Source organism: Adiantum capillus-veneris, chromosome 1 (assembly GCF_014529385.1).
Source record: "Adiantum capillus-veneris isolate H3 chromosome 1, ASM1452938v2, whole genome shotgun sequence".
In the NCBI taxonomy this organism is placed as follows: domain Eukaryota; kingdom Viridiplantae; phylum Streptophyta; class Polypodiopsida; order Polypodiales; family Pteridaceae; genus Adiantum; species Adiantum capillus-veneris.
The window spans coordinates 75,623,458-75,646,744 of NC_140931.1; the positions used below are offsets into that span (position 1 = coordinate 75,623,458).

Here is a 23,287-nt window from a genome sequence, read left to right on the forward strand (position 1 = left end):
GGGAGCGTGTGGGTATCTCTGACCAAAACTCGAACTGAAGGGATTCTGGCCGCCTTGGCAGCTACTGATGCTGCCGTACGAGGTGTCTCCAAAACAGTCCCGATGGCGGAGCCAATCCTGGAGAGCAGTGGAAGGTACTCCCTCCGTAAACCCGGAAAGCAGACTGAGATGGGGATGTCTGCCTCCTCTACGAGCACATCCGAAGTCGGGTCAAAACCGTGTCGCCATTGTCGAAAGTGGGCGCGTGATGCTCGGATAGCCAGTGGACTCATAGCTATGACCTTGGAGGCCATCTCGGAAGTCTCGAACTCGATCTGGTAGGACGGGTGCCGAGAACCTTGCAGGTGACAGAAGTCGCCTGCAAGCGCTCTACCTCTGCGGCAAGGCTCGCTTGCTCTGTCGGCGAAAGAGCAAGTCTAATGGTGGGCTCAGCGGGGTCGGGCGAGGGGGCTTCAGGTGAGTCCCTCTGTAGCGGAGCTGGAGCCTCCATCTGTGTCTACTGCTGAGTCGAAGAAGCGGACGGAGAAGAACAATCTGCAGCCGAGAACGCCGAACACCTGTTCCGAAGAAAAGGTGTTGCAGAGCCGGGCGCAGAAAACCCTTCGGAGATAAGGCGGAAAAAAAGGGAGGGGGGGGGAGGGGGTGGAGGGAAGGAAAAGGAAGGAGGAGGCGAGCACGGGTACAGCGGGAGGGCTAGGGGGGGAGGGCGGCGGGCAAGGAGTGGGGGGGGGCAGCGGGAGGGCTAGGGGGGGAGGAGCCTCCATCTGTGTCTACTGATGAGTCGAAGAAGCGGACGGAGAAGAACAATCTGCAGCCGAGAACGCCGAACACTTGTTCCGAAGAAAAGGTGTTGCAGAGCCGGGCGCAGAAAACCCTTCGGAGATAAGGCGGAAAAAAAAGGGGGGGGGGGGGGGGTGGAGGGAAGGAAAAGGAAGGAGGAGGCGAGCACGGGTACAGCGGGAGGGCTAGGGGGGGAGGGCGGCGGGCAAGGAGTGGGGGGGGCAGCGGGAGGGCTAGGAGGGGAGGGCGGCGGGCAGCAGGGGACAGGAGGTGGCGGGCTGGGAAGGGTGGGGGGGCTGTGCAGGATGGCGTGAGGGCGAAGGGGGCAGGAGGTGGCGGGCTGGGCAGGGTGGCGCGAGGGCGAAGGGGCGGGGGCAGCGCGGGGGTGGCTGAGGGCAGCGCGAGGGTTAGGAGGAGAAAGGGGGTGAGAGGGAGCGATGGTGCAAGGGGGGGGGGGAGCGTGCAGCAGCAGCGAGCCGAGAAAATTTCATGACGATGTTGCCAGAACCGAGTTGACAGTATTCTGCTGGATGACTTTATGAAATGGAATTCCTGATTATGCTCTACTGATTTATTCTTGACTTCTTGTGAGTGCAGGAACTGATAGACGAAATGACTGCAGCATTTTGGTCTGATTGATCTCGAATAGACATGGTTGCAATAGGGGTTAGTAAATCGGACATCAATGAGGTCCCGATTGGACCTAGATGTGATTGCTAGCTACATTGCCGATAAATCATGGTCTAAGATTCGAATGAATGTTGAATGTCATGTGATGTCCTGTGATGTCTGGTGATGTCCTGTGATGTCGTGTGATGTGACTGTCGATTTTGTACATGTGCTAGATGTGTGTTCCTAGTACGTAGGTACTAACAGTCAGTGTCTGCCAAGACAGTTTATGGCTTTTGTCGGTTTTGCAGGCGTAATCGCGGTCGATTACAATGCTTTCAAGAGGGGTGTATGTCACAAAGTGATGACGTGGCGGACAGCAGAAACCCTAATTTCCGGAAATCGCGGAGGCGGAATATTATTATTATTATTATTATTTTGGGGAAATTTTGAGCGACGCAAATCTCAGCTTTTCGCTTTGATTTGGGAAAAAGAAAGAGAAAAAGAGAACTTGCTTTTTTACTGACTCTCATTGAGAGAGAGAGAGAATCTGCTTTTGCTTTCAAGCTTTTGGGGCTCTGCTTTTGGGCATCCCTTGTAACCTTTAAATTAGTGGTGAGGGCCTCACTTCTCAGAGCATCTGGACGCAGAGTCTGAGAGTGAAACCCTAGCCACTCTCTTGTACTTTGATGATTGATTAATACAAAAAGAAATACCGAAAGGGGCGCCAGTCTTTGGGGCCAATATCTCTAGGCACGGAACTCCGCCGGGCCAGTGCAAATCTATTGTGATCTGTGAATTGTTTTGAAGTGGTTATTTGGTGCTGTCGTGATTGATTCTTGACTTGGAGTGTCCAAGTCTGTTACACCTCATATGCTTTGCGACGTACATTTTGTTGCATAAGAGTGCGATCCTCATATACATTACAACCTGTTCCTTTGAGGTAGATCTAACTATTGTCAACTATGATCTTTCTCTTTACCTCATCAGCCATGGTACATACAATAGGTCTTTCTCCCGAGCGAGGGACTCCTTGTTTTCTAACTCGATGTGCACCATAAGCCATGATTCCACACATGCCAAAGTGTGTAGCAAAAAACTCTTCAATAGCTACCGCAAGAGATTGGGGCTTTCCTCCTTGATTCCACGAATGACGATTTTCTTTGAGCGTTTTTGTCGTTCTTGCAATTCTTGAGTGTGCACATTCTCTACATTCTTTGCTTGGACAACGTCTTGTATGATAGGAGGTGTAGAAACCACATTATTCTTACATATATCAGCCCATGATTTGGATGCATTTCTCATCTCACATACATCATGTCGTAGATGTGTCTATCGTTTTCTCTTTCAATACATGATCACTCTCAACTTTTCTCAAGCGCTCTTTCATTACATTCATGTCCACAAGAGAGCGCTTACATTCTTGAACTTCATTCTCAAGATGCACCAAGCGTGTTGTTTGCATTTCAAGAATCTTCTTGAGGTGCTCATTCTCCACAACAAGAACTCTTAAAGTACCATTCTCCATTGCAAGTGCGCGCAACTTTTCACCTTGCTTGTAAGCCATGATCATTGCTTCCGTTGTTGTAGACGATGTGGTTGGATTAGCATCCAAATTCCTTGGAGATTTTGCATCATTCTCTATGGCGAGTGTGGATTTTCCACCCTTGCTAGTTTTGTCCGACATTGCCTTCAAGTCGGCAACAAAAACGTAAAGTTTGACAGTTTTTTCAGTTCTGAGATGCTGTTACAGCAAAGTTGAGAGAGAGAGAGAGAGAGAGAGAGAGAGAGAGAGAGAGAGAGAGAGAGAGAGAGAGAGAGAGAGAGAGAGAGAGAGAGAGAGAGATGAACTGAAATGAAATGTTATATTAACGTCTTCAAAAGGCCAAAGTGACCTATGAGACCAGAAAGTTACAATGCGGTGTATCTGATACAAAGTCAGATTAACAAAATAAATTAAACTAGGCTATGACGCCTATGACGCCTAAGAATTGATGCCCAAGAATAGATACAGTGAGACGAGGACTTTTATAGTCGGTGAGGGGAGCAGCTCGATATGAAATCATGTAGGACTCCAAGGGCTGCACAGGTAAGTGCCCGCCACTAGGCCCTGTACCAGGGTACAGAGACTGAATTATTGAGAGGGTGTCACTTCTGAGGGTTGCATCTAGCCGGAGCATCTCATAAAGGACACTTGTTGAAAGGTGTTCTTCAAGATTGCTTCCGCTGTGGGCTTAGCTCCTACAATCTGGGCCTCCTCGGAAACTTTGACGTGTTGCAAGTCAGCCACTGCTGCTAGGATAACAAAATATAAATACTGTGGAATCCTAAACTAAGCTGATAGGTGTGAAAGGTGAAAGGCGTGAAATGTGTGAACTAAGTAGTACAATGTGTAGACAATATCCATCTTCATAGAGATCCATCTTCATCTGCACTCTGGATGACGAAAAAGTATGGCTCGAATCCTTTGCCGTAGCCTCCTTCGAAACCGTGTAGCTCCTCTTCTCCATCGGGGTCGTCTAGATCCCTAGCTCCAATGCTCGGTCTATGAGAATGCCAGTAGTGCGGGCAGACCTCTCCACTGTTGGTTGCTCCTCTGTCTGTTCTTTTGGGTGTACAATATCTAGTGTAAAGAATTCAGTGATTTGTCTCTGGGGTTGTCTCTCTTCAACTCTCCTCAGTAAAGTTCTATGCCTATGTAACTCAAGTAGATATAGCCCAAGACATCTCTGATCCTCATAACTCATGACCCTAGATAGAGGCCCAAAACCTTCTGTGAATAGACAATGAAAACGGCCTCGTATCTCATAGTACACTGTGCAATGACATATGTAATGTACCTCTGTCTCTGGCTCTAGATGGAATAAACGGCATATCTTGCCATCTGTTGGTGTCCCTCTGAATCTGCCAGTCTCAATCTCAAGCTGATGTGAGGACGTGCGTATCTGGCCAATGGCACAACGCAAACCATGAGAAAGATGCGTGTCCATATAGCTAGGTCAAATCACAAACCCATCCCGTGTGAGGTGGAGAAGATGCTCTCTATAGAAAGCCATCTTTGTGCCCAACTCCTGTATCGGCTCTATCCATGTCCTCCTCGTGTCCAGCTGGATCAGATCCTGACGAATGAGTCTATTAATCTCTACCCGCGTCAGAGACCTCAAGGGTGCTTGTAGAGAGTATTGAAAAGGAGGCAACCTGTCCATGGTGAAACCATGTGTCTGAAACCATGATGCCATCTGTGCATACTAGCATGATGTATCCCCATTAAGAGCTAATTGTCGGGAGGAATCTAGAGCCACCCTGGCATATCTGTCTCTGGTAGTATCCCACAGACTTATACAAAGGAGACTGATTTGGTAAGCGCCTCAATCTCCATAGGGGGGGCAGCTAATTCCCCTCGAATGATATCATGCGGTACGGAAGCCTTGGCTCTAATCAGCCGAGAGATCATAGATACCAGGGGCTTCTCCATACGCCTCCAGCCATCCTGGCCTACAGAAGGTCCCCAAACCTGCACCCCATATAACATAGTAGAGGCAACCAAAGTATCAAAGAGCCATAACTTTGTCCTAGGTTCCTGGAAGTGAACGTGCGAACACATCCTCTCCATTCCTCCCAGAGCCGCACCAGCTCTAGTTAGTCTAGTCTCTGCTGCTCTTCTCAAAGAGAATCTCGGCCCAGTAAAGACTACCCCCAGGTGAGTGTATGCATCTGTATACTCCACAATCTCCTGACCATATTTGAAAGTAGGTACTGATCTCCTGACCCATTGCGGTGTGGTGTTAAACACCATAACCTTGGTTTTACCTAGGTTTACACACAATCCGCTATCCTCTGCAAAACTGCATAGTGCATCCAAATGTCGTTGCATACCTTCTGGTGAGTCAGATATGAGCACAATATCATCAGCATATAGCAACAATGGGATCCACGTCCCTGCTAGCTGGGCACCCCTATCACCCTCTCTGTGAATGTAATCAGACACCTCATCAACATACATACCAAATAGAGTAGGAGACAATGGGCAGCCTTGTTTCACTCCAATAGTAGAGTGAACTAAATCAGATACCCCTTCGGGAGTGCGTACATGTCCCATCACTGATCTGTACAAAGCCATAATCCCCTAAATCACCTCTATGGGCACCCCCATCTCCTGTAGTCTGCGCATCAATCGAGCTCTTGGTACCATAAATGCTTTGCGAAAATCCACAAAGCTACAATAGATCCGTCTCCCATGTGCTCTGCCCTCTTCAATGATGGCCCTGAGTGTCAGAATATGATCAAGAGTGGAGAAACTCCTCCTGAAGCCGGCCTGACCCTTTGCTCATACACCCTCGCCCTCTGCCCAATTACTCAAGTGGTGCTCCAAAATAGATGCATACAACCGTGCCAATGTGTGTCCAACCATAATAGTGCGGTAGTTCCCAGGCTCTGTAGGGTCACCAGCCTTGAAGATGGGCACAATATTAGACAACCTCGAAGTCTCAGGTAATCCCTCACACATGGCACGATTGAACAACACTGCGAGAACCTCCATCAGCATATCCCTGGCATGTATAAAGTGCTCCGCTACTAGACAGTCATGATCATATGCCTTCCCGGTTCTCATCGTGTCGATCGATGGCCCTTTGTACCATCTCAGATGTAAAGAAAGTGCTCGTAGCTGGGCAAGGCTTGGTAGGGTCTGGAAGGGGTTCCTGTCCAGGAACCGTATATAATGATGTCGCATATTGGCCCCACCCATCAGGTGAAGTAATCATTGGGGGAGGGGAGTGCTCATGGAAGAGTCGCCATGCCTCTCCTGAGTCCCTACTCAAAACATTTGATATAAGTCTCGCTCCATCTGAGCTAGGTAAGCTCGCTTCTTCCGTCGCACAAGGCGTCGGAAAGCAATCCGAGACTATCTGTAAGTGATGACTCCTAAAAGAAGATCTCTCTGAAGCTGGGCTCTCATTGTCACAAGGCGGGCACCACGTGCCAATAGAAAAGCACAGATTGAACAAACTCTTCGCACTTCAATAACAATTGAACTGAGAGAGAGAGAGAGAGAGAGAGACGACACGCGACATGGAGTGGCGGAATTCCACCCCAGAGAGTATTGGCCCCAAACCTTGGCGCCCCTTTCGGTATTTCTTTATATTGCATCATCAAAGTACAAGCTGGTACTCCAGACTCTGCACCTTCTCCAGGAAGCATGCCAGAGAATGAGCCCTAGCCTCATATTTAAAGGCCCTTGGCCTGAAAAGCAGTTATAGTAAAAAGCCTTTAAAACTCAAAAGCTTCTGGTCCAAAAAGCAGTTTACATGAAAAACTTTCAAACTCAAAAGCTTATGGTCCAAAAAGCAATGCCAAAAGCTGCCAGCCTAAATCACGGAAATCCGTACAGCCTGCCACGTCATCATGTCAGCGCAATTTTCGGAATTTGTCTGCTGCCTTAGGGTTAGGGCTTCTGGCAGAAATTAGGGTTTGCAGGTTTTAGGGTTAGGGTTTCCAGAATTAGGGTTTCTGCAATTAGGGTTTTTGGCAGAAATTAGGGTTTGCAGGTTTTAGGGTTAGGGTTTCCAGAATTAGGGTTTCAGCAGTTAGGGTTTTTGACAGAAATTAGGGTTTGCAGGTTTTAGGGTTAGGGTTTCCAGAATTAGGGTTTCAGCAGTTAGGATTTCTGGCAGAAATTAGGGTTTGCAGGTTTTAGGGTTAGGGTTTCCAGAATTAGGGTTTCAGAAATTAGGGTTTCTGCAATTAGGGTTTTCGGAATTAGGGTTTCTGGCAGAAATTAGGTCCTCACTCTGTGACACTTCTTCTACTGCTTGTTCTTCTTAGGGTTTAGGCCCCTCGGCCGGCATCTGTAAGTTGGCTCCATTCTTTAGGCTTTGACACGTCAGCAGTTTGTTACACTCATCTCTCTGCACTCCTCATCATACCAACTATTCTGGGGCATGCTCCTAGAACGTCGTCTCTTGCCCGGCTGAGTGTGTGGGTATGCCACTGATGCAGCCCCATGCAGTGTCTCAGTCAATAGAGTGGTGCACTCCTTCACTGAGAGGCCTGTACCATTTGTGCCAGCTGTGCCTTCCAATAGACGGTCCTAGATCTCCTCTGTATAAACGAAATCAGTCTCTGGTGTAAATGTATAGCGGGTGTGTGACCTGCCTCCTGATGTCTGGGTTGTACTATACTGAAATTTAACGGACAATGTCAAGAGAGCATGATCTATTGCTATTCCCATTGGCCTGGCTCCCACTGTGAAATCCTGAATGTAGGGGACAAAGCTCGGTTGTGTCATAACATAATCCACTGTACTCGCCCCATGTCTGTGTGGAAAGTATGTGAAGCTGGCTGCTCCAAGAAATCGCTGTAAGCCATTAAGTATGGCTAATCCATGTGTAGTCGTCATTTCCATGAGGTATCTCCCATACTCCGTCTGCTCTTTGTCAGCTGAGCATCTGTCAATTCCCAACTCACCCACATCCAGCTCTCTAAGCATCTCATCTGAAGTGTCGTAGAAGACTGTCTGCGAGTTGTCCGTTCGGGCATTGAAGTCCCCTAGGAGAATGATATCACCATCCCTAGAAAACTCCCATATGTCATCATCTAGTATAGAGAAAGGCGACTGCTCTTTGGATGCAGCATACACTGATGTACTGGGAGGAAAGTAACATATGGCAATATATAGGAATCGACCTGTGTCAGCTCTCAGTCTCACCCACATATATCTAGCATGATCATCTCTTCGTACAATATGCAGTAATGGTTGTAGTTCCTCTCTAAATAACACTGCTACTCCTCCTGAACCTCTACTCCCATGCTCAGATCTCGCATTTGTCCTGTGAGTTGTCTCCCATCTGTATCCCACCACATGTGGGATCACCTGTCCTGGGGCCTGATGAGTCTCTGAGAAGAATACAATATCCTTGTCTTTGAAACTGTCCTCAAATGCACCCACGTCCAAGCTCATAGACCCATCACAATTCTAGGTAGCCATCTTCAGTGTGGTCCCATAGGTCGCGCACCGTCATGCAGTGCGCCGCTCTAAAATCACCACCCGTCCATCTCTGTAGAAGGCCATCTTTCCCTTCTCCCTTGCCGCTGTAATCTCTGGCATTACCTCTCTCATATGTGCGAGTTGTGAGAGAGTCAGGTCATCACCGAGGAAAATACTTGTCTTTTTGAGAGTAGGCCTCTTCCTCGAGAATTCCTTCTTCTCTTCCAACGAGGGGAAGCGTAATATGAGAGCTCTCCCCTTTGAAGACTCTCCCGTGCCATCACTTTTCTTACCTACCCTCCATGCCTTAGTGTGCAAAGGCTTCTCCTTCCCCATCATGGATGTAAGGCTTGTGACCTCTTTCTCCACATTGTTTATGTCTTTGAGACCGGTCACTCTCACATGCAGTGCTCGCATCCGCCTTCTTTGTTCCTCTTCGGGGGTCATGTTGATAAGCGTCAGTGTACAAGGAGTTTCTTGACCTTTCCTGTTCTTGGCGACCTCAATCCATTATTCGGCTTCGTCCGCCTTTTTCTGTGTCCTTGTTATCATCTCCGCCCATGAAGATGTCTTTGCCACACTCAGTTTCTCTTCCTCTGGGATCATCCTAACCTGTTCCTTGATTTCCTTGATTTCATCTATTACTGAGGGCTGAAATTCGCCTTCCTCTAGTCCACTGCTTACTATATCAGCAAGCTCCTGTTTAAGGGCTGAGACTTCTTTTTTGAGTGCCCATATCTCGGCGTTTGATTTCTCCTATTTGAGGGCTGAGACTTCTTCTTTGAGTGTCTGTATTTCTGCGTTAAGGCTCTCTTTCTCCTTCTTCCATTGTGCGCCTTCATTGAAGACCATCTGAAGGAGCTTGGACTTTTCCTTCCACCATCCTCCCATCTCTGTTTTCCACTCCTTCATTTCCCTCTCCATCTGCGCCATCCGCTTGTTTGTGAGCATGAAGGTTGCCTTTGCTCGCGACTTGCAAATAGGTGAGACATTGACGGCATCCGTGTCTTGTGCAGGGGAGATTACTTCCATGTTTTGTCGTTCAAGAGATGTATCGGGCTCACTTACCATTTCGCGCATAGAATTTCCCACTGAATCCTACGCGTAGGATGTCGCGTATGATGCCCAACTGAGCTACGCGTATGATGTCTTCCCAGCTACATGTAGGATGCCTGACCTCCTATCCGTAGGATGCTTGCTGACCTACGCGTATGATGTCTGTTGACCTACGCATATGATGACCCTCCTACACGTATGGAGTAAAAGTGCCTGCCTGTGTGAATGATGTTCCCGCCTACGCGTATGATGATGCCGCCCGTGCGCTCTTGCCACAGTCGACGCGTATGATGTCTCCGTCTGCATTGTTTCCGCCTGTGTATCTGACCGCCAGCTTCTGCTGTCCAGCTAGGGGGCAGGGGGCAGCGCGCAGGGGGTGACGCGAGCAGGCAGGAAGCAGCGCAGGGGCACCAGCAGGCAGGCAGCGCGCAGGGGCAGAGAGAGAGAGAGAGAGAGAGAGAGAGAGAGAGAGAGAGAGAGAGAGAGAGAGAGAGAGAGAGAGAGAGAGAGAGAACTGGAAACGCTGGTGATGCTAATGGGTTGAAAGCTGAAATCTGCTGCGATGGGGGAACTGCTAGCGATGACGAAAGGGCTGAAAACTGACCAAATGAGGGGCTGCTGGCGTTTTGGTGGCTGAAAACACTGGAACTGCTGGTCCTGCTGGTACTTGAGAGGCACCTTCTACTGCTCCTTTGCTCTTCAAGCACCCCTCTATGGCTGCATATATAGGTGACTTAAGGCTGGTCGAGCAGCCACCAAAACAGCCCCACGACCTTATTAAAATGATGAAAAATGTCACTTATCAATTAATTGACTTAAGTGCCTAAAGTGACTTAAGTGACTGTTCCCATGCTTGAATGCTGACTGATTGTACTGTGCAAGAGAGGGTATGCAATTATGACCGGCCTGGGCATGCACGTCTTGCTAGATGCTTACAAAGTGCCAAGCTAGGTCCTAAGCTAAGACTGACGCTAGACTGTAGCAGAAGCTTGTTGACATAGCGCAAGTGAAATGCGCACGTGACATAACCCTTCTTATGGCTAGATGCCCCTACGACTGTTTGTGTGTGCCCACTCAAAATCTGAGTCACATTGGGCTCCCTAGCCTCTGACTTTTAGACAATCACTTCTTTTTTTATGTTTCTGTGAGTTGCTTGTATAAGTGTCTGCAAGTACAGGGATGCTCAGATAATTTTGTGCTTATGTGACAGACGGAAAGCGAATTTGATGCAAAGCCTATGATTATGCTACTCGGTCAATATTCAACTGGAAAAACTACCTTTATTAAGCATCTTTTGAAAGGCAATTACCCTGGTAATGCAGAAGATTTTGTTTGGTGTTTTTCAAAGCTTCTTATTCATGGAGCTATCTTTTTTAAAAAAGTTTTGTTTTGCATGTTCTTAGGAGCACATATTGGACCAGAGCCTACAACTGATCGGTTCGTTGTAGTTATGGTAAGAAAACTTTGTAGGTTTGATCAACTGACTTCAGACATAGGTTTTACAAAGCGGCCATTTTCTTATTTCCTATCCATGACGCTCTTCAACTATGTTGGTGCAGGGAGGCACGGATAGCCGAAGTGTGCCCGGAAACACCATTGCTGTCCAGGCAGATATGCCTTTCAGCGGGCTGACAAAGTTTGGAACAGCTTTTTTGTCAAAATTTGAATGCTCACAGATGCCACACCCTGTAAGTGTTTATGAGGGATCATGTTTTCAAATGTGAATGCTTTTCTAAATGATTAATATCTTTTATCAGCTTTTGGAACATATCACGTTTGTGGACTCGCCAGGAGTTCTTTCTGGGGAAAAGCAAAGAACGCAGCGCAGCTATGATTTTACCGGAGTAACTGAATGGTTTGCTGCCAAATGTGACCTCATCTTACTCCTCTTTGATCCACACAAGTTGGACATCAGTGATGAGTTCAAACGTGTCATTGGCTCCTTGCGTGGGCATGATGACAAAATAAGAGTCGTCTTAAACAAGGCGGATCAAGTCGATACTCAGCAGGTGAATAGATATCTTCAATGTGCACTTTGCTGATGGTTATATTTTCTTGTACGAGGAGTCCATACCTTGCACTTTCCTTTGAAGGTGAATCTGGGCTCATCCTGGATTCATCTAGGTATACTTCGCTGTTCTTTACAGTCAATCTTCAAATATGGGGTTTTTCAATTCACGTTGCTTTTGCAGTTGATGCGTGTTTATGGAGCACTCATGTGGTCATTGGGAAAAGTGCTCAATACTCCTGAAGTCATGCGAGTGTATATCGGGTGAGGCAGCTTAGTGACTTTTATTCTCGTGGTGCTATTAAATCTCAAGTCACATGGACACAATCTGCTATTAATTCTGTTCCTGTTACCTGGCAAGGGGCTTGTTATGCGTAGATGATCGAAGACTTCCTGTTCTTTTCAACCCCTTTCAATCTAGATTTATGGGTGTGTGTGTTTTTTGTACAGATCTTTTAATGACAAACCAATAAATGAGACGGCTGTAGGTCCCATCGGCAAAGAGCTTTTTGAGAGGGAACAAGAAGATCTGCTAGCAGACCTCAAGGACATACCGAGGAAAGCTTGTGATCGTCGGGTAATCTGTTAACGCTTATCAAGCTGAAAATGTCAGCAACTTGTCTCTTGAATGTAATGGAATTTAACCTGCTTAATTGGGTGCAGATCAATGAATTCGTTAAGCGAGCTCGAGCAGCAAAAATCCACGCACATATAATTGGACATTTAAAGAAGGAAATGCCAGCCATGATGGGCAAAGTAAAGGCACAACAGCGTCTAATTGATAATCTAGAGGATGAATTTGCCAAGGTCTGAATTATTTTCGTTCCTGTTTGTAGTTCTTTCAGACGCAAAGTGCACTCTTTGACATCGGTAAAATGTGGAATCTCATGTTTAGGTTCAAAGGGAGCATCATTTACCGGCTGGGGATTTTCCAAACGTCGAACATTTCAGAGAAATTCTCTCTGGCTATAATTTTGACAAGTTTGAGAAGTTGAAACCAAAGATGATACAGTCAGTTGATGACATGCTTGGCTATGACATACCGAATCTTCTCAAAAAGTTCCGCAACCCATACGACTGATGTTACTTTCTGGAGTTATCTACAAGCATTTATTTTCTTCGAATGTGCTCGAGTATCATTCCCACATCTGCTTGAGTAAATGCAGCACAATTTTTTAGCTTTATTTGGACCTGTGCCCTATCCTCCTTCCAGCCTTTGAGCACTCATAGTATGGGCGCAAAATTTTGGAGTTCTCCACACAGCTCACAAAATGTTGAAGAGTTGCATGCAGTTGCCACAGCATGAGCAAGCTATCCCATAGAAGTAGTAAAGTGGTATCCTGAACTCATGCTCGGCAGCGGGACATGGTTATTTTATTTACTAGAGGGTGTCTAAATGTAATTTTTTCATAGAGGCCCTGATTCCTCACAGTGAAAACTCAAGTTTTTGGCATTTCTGGTTGGGTTATACACGATGGACTTGTACATAACAGAACATTTTGCACATCTTGTGAATTAAAAGGTTATTATGGTTTGTGTCTATGATGTCACATGCTTATGCCAATAAGTAGGATATGAGATTTATGTGCTTTTAAGTTTAATTCATAGGCTCAATGGTTTTTTGTGCAGATATGTTGATGCCTTTTCTACATGGAGATAGTATAATGGCTGCAGCAAACATAAGGTTAATGTTAGAAAACGCTCATTCAGTGCAGCAGCTGTCTTAGCAAATGAAATTACCAAATCTCATTTGGTTTCTTTCCTTACCAAATCTCAAGACGCCTTCTTGTTAGTTGTAGTAGGTCAATTGAACCTTTTCTACCTTGTAAGCTAAGCTTTGTCTAATAGGTTGAAAACTTAGCATGTGGCCAATGATCTTGACTCCCATTGGATAATTTTCTTTGCCATCCACATGGGCTTGACCATCCTCTTGAACAAACATCATGAGCTGATATGCTCTTTCTCCATGGAGTAATAGCATATATAGATAGCAGGGGAGACACGTTTGAAGCATCTTATTCACACTAGTTGCTTCCATATTTGGTGGAAGTTGGTAGGATAATATTTTTCACTCTTAGGTTTCCTCATTCCCAAAAACCCTAATCACCATCAATGGCATAGAGATTGAATGTCTCTTTGTCTATAAATATTGTCTTAACAATCTTTAGATTGTTCACTTTAGAGTGGCCTTGTTTTGCTGCAATTTTTCCCTTGCACTTTTTGGTCTTGCCCTTTCTTTATGAGGAATCCATTTCTCTTGCATGCAAATAAGAACATTAGCTAAATATTAAAAAAAAATTGCATGCCATTCTCCTTGTTTTGTGTAGAGTTATGCAATTGCAAAGTCAAATTTTATGATCATTTTATGATCATTTTATGATCCCGAAGAAGTGCCTATGGAGCGTGTTTCCATCGCAACAAGCTTCTGTTTTTCTTTGTTTTCAACTTGTAAATGTTGTAGACGGGATTGATTTACAAGAAGGAACCCGAGAACACAACTCTTTTGTGTGTAGGATTGGAAGAGAGGATTTTCTACGTAGAGATCTCTTCCGAGGAATTGCTTTTCGAGAACCGAGCTGCATTTTACATCACACCATAACCCATAATGAGTCCATGAGGGGAGAATATGAATTTCAAATTAGCTTTAACTTTGCTCGATGCTTTAATAATCGGTGTTTGACCTAAAGATTTCAAAAATATAGTTTGATTCTTATCAAATTATGTGTGTATGCTTCCTTGCCCAAGCTTATTAGTGTTGATTCTGTTTAATCTTCTTTGATGACTTGGCCTTGCGTGCGCATAATCCTAATTGTTGAGAGCCTTCCATTAGTGTCACGATTGCCTAATAATTTGGTTTCAGTTTATTCAATGAACACCTCGATGCAAACTTAATCAACCTTTGAATTCAATGGTTGAGGTTAACTTTAGTTTGCTTTGAAGCTCAATGTGCCATAGTTAACAAATCATCCATGTGGGCAACAAATAGGCGGTCGTATTCACAATTCAAGGACGGGAGTAGTTTCTCTTTGCATAACAACCCTCAAAAGGTGCCCCCTTTTCTTTTTAGTAGGGAGAAGAGTTGGCAGCGTTGAATATGGTGGTAGGGTAGAGGAGCTGGTTTGTATGAGCCAATTTAAGGAAATTCAAATCTTTAGAATTTGATCTTTCCATAATTTTGAATCAAAATGATGTCAAAGGTTAGCTAATCTGAAACTCTTTAAGTACAAAATGTCTAACTGATCCAGTATTCAAATAATGAACAAGATATAGTGACTTATTCAAACATTGTTGTAGTTTTGGGAGTTGTCCTTTTATTGGCTTCTCTCCCTTTAATGACTCTCAGTAGCATCATTGGCTATGCATAGAGCGACAACAACAATCAAACCCTAAGTTAGAAGCGAGAAGTGCTTGTGCAAGATGGGGAAAACACAGTGCACACCCATTTTCAAGCCAGCATCTTTATTGGAGCAGTGTGGATTATAGAAGACGTCAGCAAGGTGACTCACTTTCGACTTCTAGTCGACATTGAGCTAGTTCACATGGTGGTTTGGTTGCAACATGTTGTGCACTAGTTGACAGATTGATCCGGCCCAACCATACCCTCACATGAACCGTCTCACTTGCTATTGAGCATCATTTGCCATTTGGTAGCATCTTCAACATGAGTGTAATCATTGCATACTTTGCTAGCACTATTGGATTTGTTCTTCAAACTTGGGCCAAGGTTGACTTCTTGAGTGCTCTAATGTTAAGCAAACACAAAGTTTTCTTGCAACACAACTTGCAACTTCAACATTTTTGGCACTGAAAAGAATTTCCTGTTTTTGGGAAAATTTAACATTTTGCAGAAGGCCATTCACCCTATTTGCACACATTTGAGCAGCTTTTGATCCAAGTAGTTTCTCATGCACTCTTGGTCTGAAATGGGTCATTGTTGGAGCTAGTGTTAGAAAAAGACTGAGGTCTAATGTATTTTAACCGGCTGAAATCATAAAATCTTGGTTAGATTTTGAGTTTGCCTTGAAGAAAATCGAGAAAATGTATTTTTATAGCCCTGGTTGGAGCACAAGATCTCAATATTTTGCAATGCAAAAAAAGGGGGCTATGTATGACAAATGCCTTCAAAGAAGAAGAAGGTGGAGTTGCTATCTTGGACAAGTTTGAAAGGAGAAAAAGAGACGATGAGAACCTGGGGAGGTGTTGCAATAAATAAGAGAAGCAATGAAGGGATTGGTGATAGTCTGTAGAGGACATGGGTCATCCTCAAACTCATTATTGGAGTCTATTTGGATATTTGAGATAGTTTGGTCGATCATGAGAAAACTAACACACGAGTCCAACCAAAAGAATATTTTGCATATGCACAAACGATCCTTTTGAAAGCTGCTAGATTATATAGGTCTCTACCCTTACACATCTACCATAATCTGTGAAAACCACTTCATAATCCAATCCAAAGATGATAAACCATAATCCAATTCTATCACATTGGTGAACACTCCACCCTACTCTAGGGGATGCACATCCAATCTGCAAAACCACATTAGCACATAACATGGCTGCAAAAACATAACACTAGCACATAACAATGCTGCAAAAATTTTCGGCAGCGCAACCATAACCAAAAAAATGATCCTAAAGCCACATTGGCTTCCATAATAAAAAATCACAACCAATTCCATGAGGGATCTTAGCCCTTGACCATAAACCATATCTCTCACTTAGAGTTTCAACTATATACGCTGCAACCAAACCGAGCCAACACACACGATCCTTAAAGAACAAGATTTTATGTGTAAAAATAAGCCCAACTAGTGACTAAAAGAGAATCAAAATCCCCTTTTAATAATGTTCAACCATGCATAAGTGATGTACTATGACATCACCTCACCCCCTTGTACATAGAGCTAGTTTTTGACCTAGAAGGGTAGAAAGCAATACATGCATGCACATGAGACATCCAGCCATGAGATTCCATATATCATGTGACATCAGCAAATCCATCCAATCATGATGAAAAACAACCCCACCACTTTTATCAAGCATATGTCATAACTTCACATATATACGTAAAATAACTTTTCTATTTTTGGATATGTGCATGACATGCACATGATATGCACATGACATGCAAAAGAAAGTACTTGATCTCAATCCAATGCATCAAGATCAATCCCATAACCTGACTAACACCTTATCACATCACTTCACCCATATGAAACTCGAGCAAACAACTGTGACACGAAAAGAAAGCCACTTTTTATGCATACCGTACGGTTCGGGTTGAGTAACCATACATCCCAACCCATGTTTATGAAAATCAAACACTTGAAATCAACTCACCAAAACATCCCATAAAACATATATGAACCACTCATCCGACTCATGACTCCACATGGTACTCCCCCTTACTAGCGTCCCTACACGTATAGGTAATCCCATACAACAACGGTTAATAACTCACACTTGTGAAGTCATATAGGTGATATAAATACATTTATTGTTAACTCTTATCATGTTTTTGATTTGGCTAAGTGGGTTTCTTCACTTCAAAAATTTATTTAGTGGTTCCTAATCCAAAATATTGACTAAGTGTTGTGGGTAGCAAGTTATATTTTGTCCATAACTCTCTACTCATGCAGAATTATCACGAGATAGACAGGAAATGCTCTAAATGATGTCTTTAATATCTGATTTAAAGGGTTTGACTCGATTCATAGTAATTTAGGAGATACAGGCAAACCAATGTTTCTATCATCTATCTGACTTGAAGCAAAAGTAATTACATGATCATAAACACACCTCATGCATAAATCAACATATTAAAAATGAGGAAACAAGCATGGAGCATCCTTGCACACATCCAAAAAGCCCATGCTTGCCTATGTACATGAAAAAGCAACCACTGAGGGCATAATTTCTCAAAAATGAAAGTAGAGAGAGAAAGAGATGATAGCTATGGAGTTTAGAGCTTTTTACCATGATTAAGAAGAGATCAATGGTGGTCAAAAGGCTTCTTTATTTGCTCTAAGAGAGCGGAGATGAGAGATATGTAGAGGATTTCATTGAGAAGTTGACGTGGAGCATGTACACAGTGAAAAGAAAAGAGAGTATAGCAAGCAAGTAGAGAGAGATATTCTTTCTTCTTTTGAGAGAAGAATTCTTATGAAGATGGTGATGGAGAGCTTACACTATTCTATATAATATGTACATAGAATCTTGTGGTAGTCTATGCAACTATCAACACTTAAGACTTTGTACTAATTATGCTTTTATAAAGTTTTTTCCAAGCCGGAGTGTTTCGCAAAAGCAAAAACAAGGTGCCTCCTCTTCAGTCTAGAATAGACCCATGCTTGTTGAAACTTTGCTAAAAACAAGGCACTTCTTTTGAAAGTCAACTCTCACTCCTTCCCCTTCAATTTTTGCTGCAATTTAAAAACGGTATCTTGGCAACTAATGTGACTGTAACTGAACTAAGCTACAATGTGATGATCTGGCATAATACAAAATTTTTGTACTACCTCATCCCTTGACCGTACATTCATTTTTCACCCATACAATGACTAAAGTTATTATTTTTAGGCTTAGACCATTTTTGCTTTTCAGAAACATCAAAAAGCGCACGAAAAGCTAAAAACAATGTAAAAAGAAAAAAAGGAAAAATTTTCCAAAATTGAACCACGGCTTTTTCTCATCCATCCAAAGAAGGAAAGGACTCGCTTTTCACCAAAAAGCACGAAAAACTAAAAATAGCGTGAAAAGCTCTTAAAGAGAGGATTTTTACAAAATTGAACTTTAGCTTCCTCGGGACTTATAGATTAAGGATCCATCCCCACTTTTCACAAAAAACACTAAAAAGCATGAATTTTTTTTTTTCCAAAACTACTCTAAATGTACGTTTGACCTACCAAAACATGAAAACGACCTTACTTTTCATTTTAAAATCTTACATCTTTACCCAACGAGCATTCTAGATTAAAAACTTAAGACGCGTACATTGAAATTCTTGTTTTTATTTTCAAAAGAGATCCAAAAATCAGGGATCTTACACTTTTGTGCTTTGGGACTGTTCAATACTGCTTGGTTTATGGTGTTTACTTCTGCTTTTTCCACTTTATCTTGTATGACTAGCAATTATGAAACTTGAGATGCTAAATTGTTTATATGTTTGATCTTCTCTCTTTTTTTTGGAGAAAGAATATGACCGGCTTGAGGCTGAAGAACATAACCACTTTGATTTTGTCAGTAGCAAGGTTATTGCAGACATAAAGAGGAGCAAGAGGTTCATCCTCTTCCCAAGGCCTCAAATTGTGGAGGTCAAGAATACCATTCATGCCTGGCGTTTACATCACTTGTGGGGAGGCTTTGAAGGTTTCTTATGTTGTTGGTAGCTTTATGCTTTCTTGCTGACATCAGTATCATCCTCTATGTTTTAATATTGTATTGCAAAGTCGTATCTCTTGTGTTAAAATTGGTTGTAGCCCTGCAATACTTGTGGAGGCAAAGCCCTAGATAAATGGGCACTCTACTTTGAAGAGTACGTAGGTAATGTTTCTTATTGAAATTAATCTTTTGTGTTGATTGTGTGGCCTTATCAAAAAATATGTTAATGTTTTCTAATTGTGTAGCTAGAGAGAATATTGTTGAGTGTGTCAAAAGTGAAAAGTTTGAAGAGAAATTTTAGGAGGACCAGGCTCCTACTAAGTCAAATCTTGGCAATATGTTTGCTTAGGATGATACTGTCAAGGAAGTATATGATGTCCTATTAGACTTGAAAAATTATATTGTGGAAGGCCAAGGGGATGAGCAAGGGTTCGAGGGTTTGGGCACAACCATGAATAGCCAAGGAGGTACTAATGTGGAGGGGAGATCGTGTGCATCGGGTGAAGCAGAATTGAAAGAGTCTTGGAGACCATTCACGTGGATGAACAGGGGCAGCATATAGGTGACAACATAGAGGCAAAGGGTGCTAACGCCAAGGCTCATGATGATGGGATTCCAACTCTTGATGAGGCCAAGGCCTGCTGATGAAGATAACCCAATTGTCAATGAGGCAGTGGATGTTGATAAAGATATTCCAATTATTGATGTGGCAAAAGGTGTTGATGAAGACATGCCACCTGTTGATGAGGAAAGCAGTGCTAATGCCAAGGGGAATAGCACAATGGATGTGATGGAGGGAGAGGATGATACAAAGTACTTTTGTATAGTAAAGGCTGGCAAGAATGGGGGAGGTAATGCCAAGAGGGGGGGGAGGATGATGCAAAGCAACAACGTACAACAAAGGTGACCAGGCATGCAAGAGGTACTACCAAGAAAAGGGGGGGGGGAAGATGATGTCTATAATGGAAATGGCCTATGAACTTTGAGAATAGCGGAATGAAGAGAATTAGAGTGAGCATTTTTGTGAGACTACTTGGAGAACATAGAGGGTGAACTTAATTAGCGGTAGCAACATAACCATAATACTTAATTAACTTGGCATGAACAATAATTTTGCAAGAGAGAGAGAGAGGGTTTAGAAAACTTTACAACAGTTGAGGACCGGATTTATGTGGAGCCGGTCCCACCTCCAATAGGCTTTTGTATTATAGATTCTCCCATCAAGAGAGGCTTACTACAATACAATCTTTGTGTTCCTTGTGACCTAGGTGATGCAATGAAGATGGAAAGCGTCATGCATCACGAGCATAACATAAACTTTGTAAAAGCATTAACCATCCCCGGCCTCAGTCCCAATGCCTCAAACACCTTCAAAAGTGGAGAGAGCTAGCGGGGAATGATGGTAGGGAAGAGAAAGAAGAAGCATTCAATAGAAGAAAGAAATAGTTTCTCACTTATCATCACTCTTCTTGCTTAGCATAGCATAATAGCATAGTAATGAATATGAAGAAGATGGCACGCTTAAGCATAGTAATGAATATGAAGAAGATGGAACGCTTAAGCATTGAAGCACGGCTCTTGGTTGGATTTGCATTCCATAGCCAAGAGTGTTGGTGTAGGCTCTCCACTTTTCAACAAGGAGATGGAGCTCTTGCACTTTGCACTTCACACAATGAGAGTGTGTGTGTGTGTGTGTGTGTGTGTGTGTGTGCGCGCGGAGGGGGGGGGGGGAGGGAGCGTATAAGGATGCCAAAATCAGCTCCCCCTCTCATGCTTGGTCCACCTCTCTCTCTCTCTCTCTCTCTCTCTCTCTCTCTCTCTCTCTCTCTCTCTCGTTCTCTCGTATTATTTAATTATATCATTTGGACAAGTATCCTCTTTTCCCTCTTTGAGAGAAAGAGCTTAATTATTTATTTAAATAATTCTAAATTCTCATTGGACCCCTTTAAAAACTATCCAATAGGATTCAAGCACATCATGATGGCAAAATTGGGAGGATCTTGACATGTGTCTTCTATGCTTCTTAAGAGATCATGTTTGAATTGAACACTTCAAGCACCTTAGTCATTTAAGCATGACAATCTTTTATGCATCTTGAGAGATCATGTTTAAATTGAAAATTTCAAGCACCTTAGTCATTTAAGCATCAAAAGCACCTCAAGCTTGGGCAAGGTTCCCACAAACACCTTAAGCACCTTAGTCAGTAAGCACGACAAGCACCTCAAGCGTGGGTAGGGTTTCCACCTCAAGGTCAGCCCCAGCTTGCTTATGGTCCTAGGTCTAAGGACTTTTTAACACCAACCTTTGGAGGTCTTTAATGAAGCTAACCCCAAGGTCTTTAAGCTCCATTAGGTAACATTGCTCTTTGACAGACCATCTCTCATTTGGACCCTTTTACCCCGTGTTGCGATAGATCAATAAGCCCATGTCTATATCCTAACCCTTGTTCCCGTTTATCTCTCACATTAAATGATCCGTTTAATATGAGAAAATCATTTGGGTTGGTTAAATATTAGATTTTATGACATTGCATCTCTCTTGACACCATAGTTGTCCTTGAATATGAGGTAGAAGAGATAAGTTTCTTAGTCATTAGTCTATGTTTCTTAGCGGGGGTAGAGGATCCCTTTTCACCCTATGACATCATTCCAAAATGGATGACTAGTCCATTTGGTGTTTGGGAGACTTAGCTGTTGCAAGCATGTCTACTCTTTAGTCCATATCATACTCCCAAAGTAGAGTGACAAATTCTACTTGGTGTTTGAGTGACGTCGTCATCACAAAACATGATTCTAAGCATGCATACTATTTAAATTTATGCATATCTTCTTGATCTTCGATCTCTGGCGGGTCCTCAGTTATTTGTTCTTTTGGTGGATTGCCTTTGTAAGGCTTGAGTAGGCTCACATGAAAAGCATTGTGAATGAGCCAATGGTTGGGCAACTTGAGTTGATAAGCCATCTCGTTGATTGGTTTTAAGATTTGGAAAGGACCATAGTATCTTTTTGCTAACTTAGCATAATACTTTTGGTGGCCCATAGGATTTTTGCCCGTAGTTTGAAGACTCATCATTGGCATACATTTTTGCAGTTTGTTCTTCCAATTGCAATAAAAGACTGTTTCAATGATGATGATTATGCCACAATCTACAAAATTATCTCTTTGGTGTGGTGGATATTCTCAAAACAAATAAGAAAAGAGAAATTAGAAGCAGCTCACCTGACTGCAATAGAGGCAATTTCCATCATAGAGAAGTATTTTTCCTCAAACAAACTTACGATACAAATGCACTTATTTCTTCACATGGTTGATAAAGTGGTAATTTTTGGCATCGTTCATACACAATGGATATTTTCCAAGCTCCTCTTCACCGAACACATATTCAAGTTTCCCCTTCATATTTTTAGCATGGGTAGTTGCATAGAGAACGCTCCCTTAGGAAGCCAACCATGCACACCAGTTCCAAATTAGAAGGTTGTTTCTCTCTTATTGAAAAGGGGGAGACACACTTAGCACACACACAATATGCCTCCCTATAGCTCAAGGCATTCACAACACCTCAATCCGCTCAAAACTTCACCACAAATAGCACAATTCTCGAGAAACGCACCTTTGATTAAAACCCAACCAATGCACACAACCTCGTGATGATCAAAACTCACACATAAGCCTTCATGCTTCAATCTTACACCCCATAGCACACAAATCCTCACTCTTGCACATTGCACACACCACAAATGGTCTGGGGATCACACACACACCGGCATCAATACATCCAAAGGAAGGGAAGAGAAAGGGGGGTCTGCAAAGAGGTAGCTCAATGAAAGATATAGAGTTTTGAATTTCTTTTGGAGATGTTTATGAATACTTTGAAGGGATTTGGCCATTTAAGAGCTCGTATGGAGGAAAGTATGGCAAAGGGGTGGCTCTTTCAAGAATCACTTGTATTTGTTAGTGAGTTCTTCCATCCATTCAACCCAAACATGGCTTGACTAGCATATCCTCACTACTTGGGAACGAGCCACAAGGGCAAGGTGTCACGAGAAAAATGGATGCGAGAACACATGAAAATAGCCATAAAATTTTGTATTATAAGCTTAGAGGCCATGTATAAGTGGATTGAGGAATACAAAGAGGCAAAGCTTTAATGCTCACAGATCATACATAGTCCAAGAAAAATCTTGCCACAAGAAATCTATTGTATGGAGAACATCTTTAAACTTTTTGACTTCTCGACTAGACAATGTCTTGATGCAACCATTGCAGAGGCAAAAACAAAATGGAGTAGTATCACAAAAGGGGGTTCTATGGTTGCATGGACAACATTTTGGGTATAGCATATAGATGTACATCGGATCGCTTTTGATAGATGTGTGATGGCAAGCTTGTCCAAGAGATCCATAGTGATTTCTATGATGTCTAGCAATACTTGGAATGGTTTAGGGTTTCCACTAGCCCCAATGCAA

General features: G+C 43.3%; 1 protein-coding gene across 1 annotated transcript in view; it reads left to right on the forward strand.

Moving 5' to 3' along the window:
- Positions 1–12,978, forward strand: part of EHD1 (EPS15 homology domain 1) — a 90,656-nt gene extending 77,678 nt beyond the window's left edge. Inside the window, exons 9-16 of the mRNA XM_086517368.1 lie at positions 10,641–10,743; positions 10,834–10,883; positions 10,990–11,118; positions 11,188–11,439; positions 11,623–11,702; positions 11,889–12,015; positions 12,102–12,245; positions 12,334–12,978. Of these exons, the coding sequence (XP_086373494.1) occupies positions 10,641–10,743; positions 10,834–10,883; positions 10,990–11,118; positions 11,188–11,439; positions 11,623–11,702; positions 11,889–12,015; positions 12,102–12,245; positions 12,334–12,519 (1,071 nt within the window). The 3' untranslated portion in view covers positions 12,520–12,978. The remainder of the gene's footprint in view (positions 1–10,640; positions 10,744–10,833; positions 10,884–10,989; positions 11,119–11,187; positions 11,440–11,622; positions 11,703–11,888; positions 12,016–12,101; positions 12,246–12,333) is intronic.
- Positions 12,979–23,287: the final 10,309 nt, after the last annotated feature.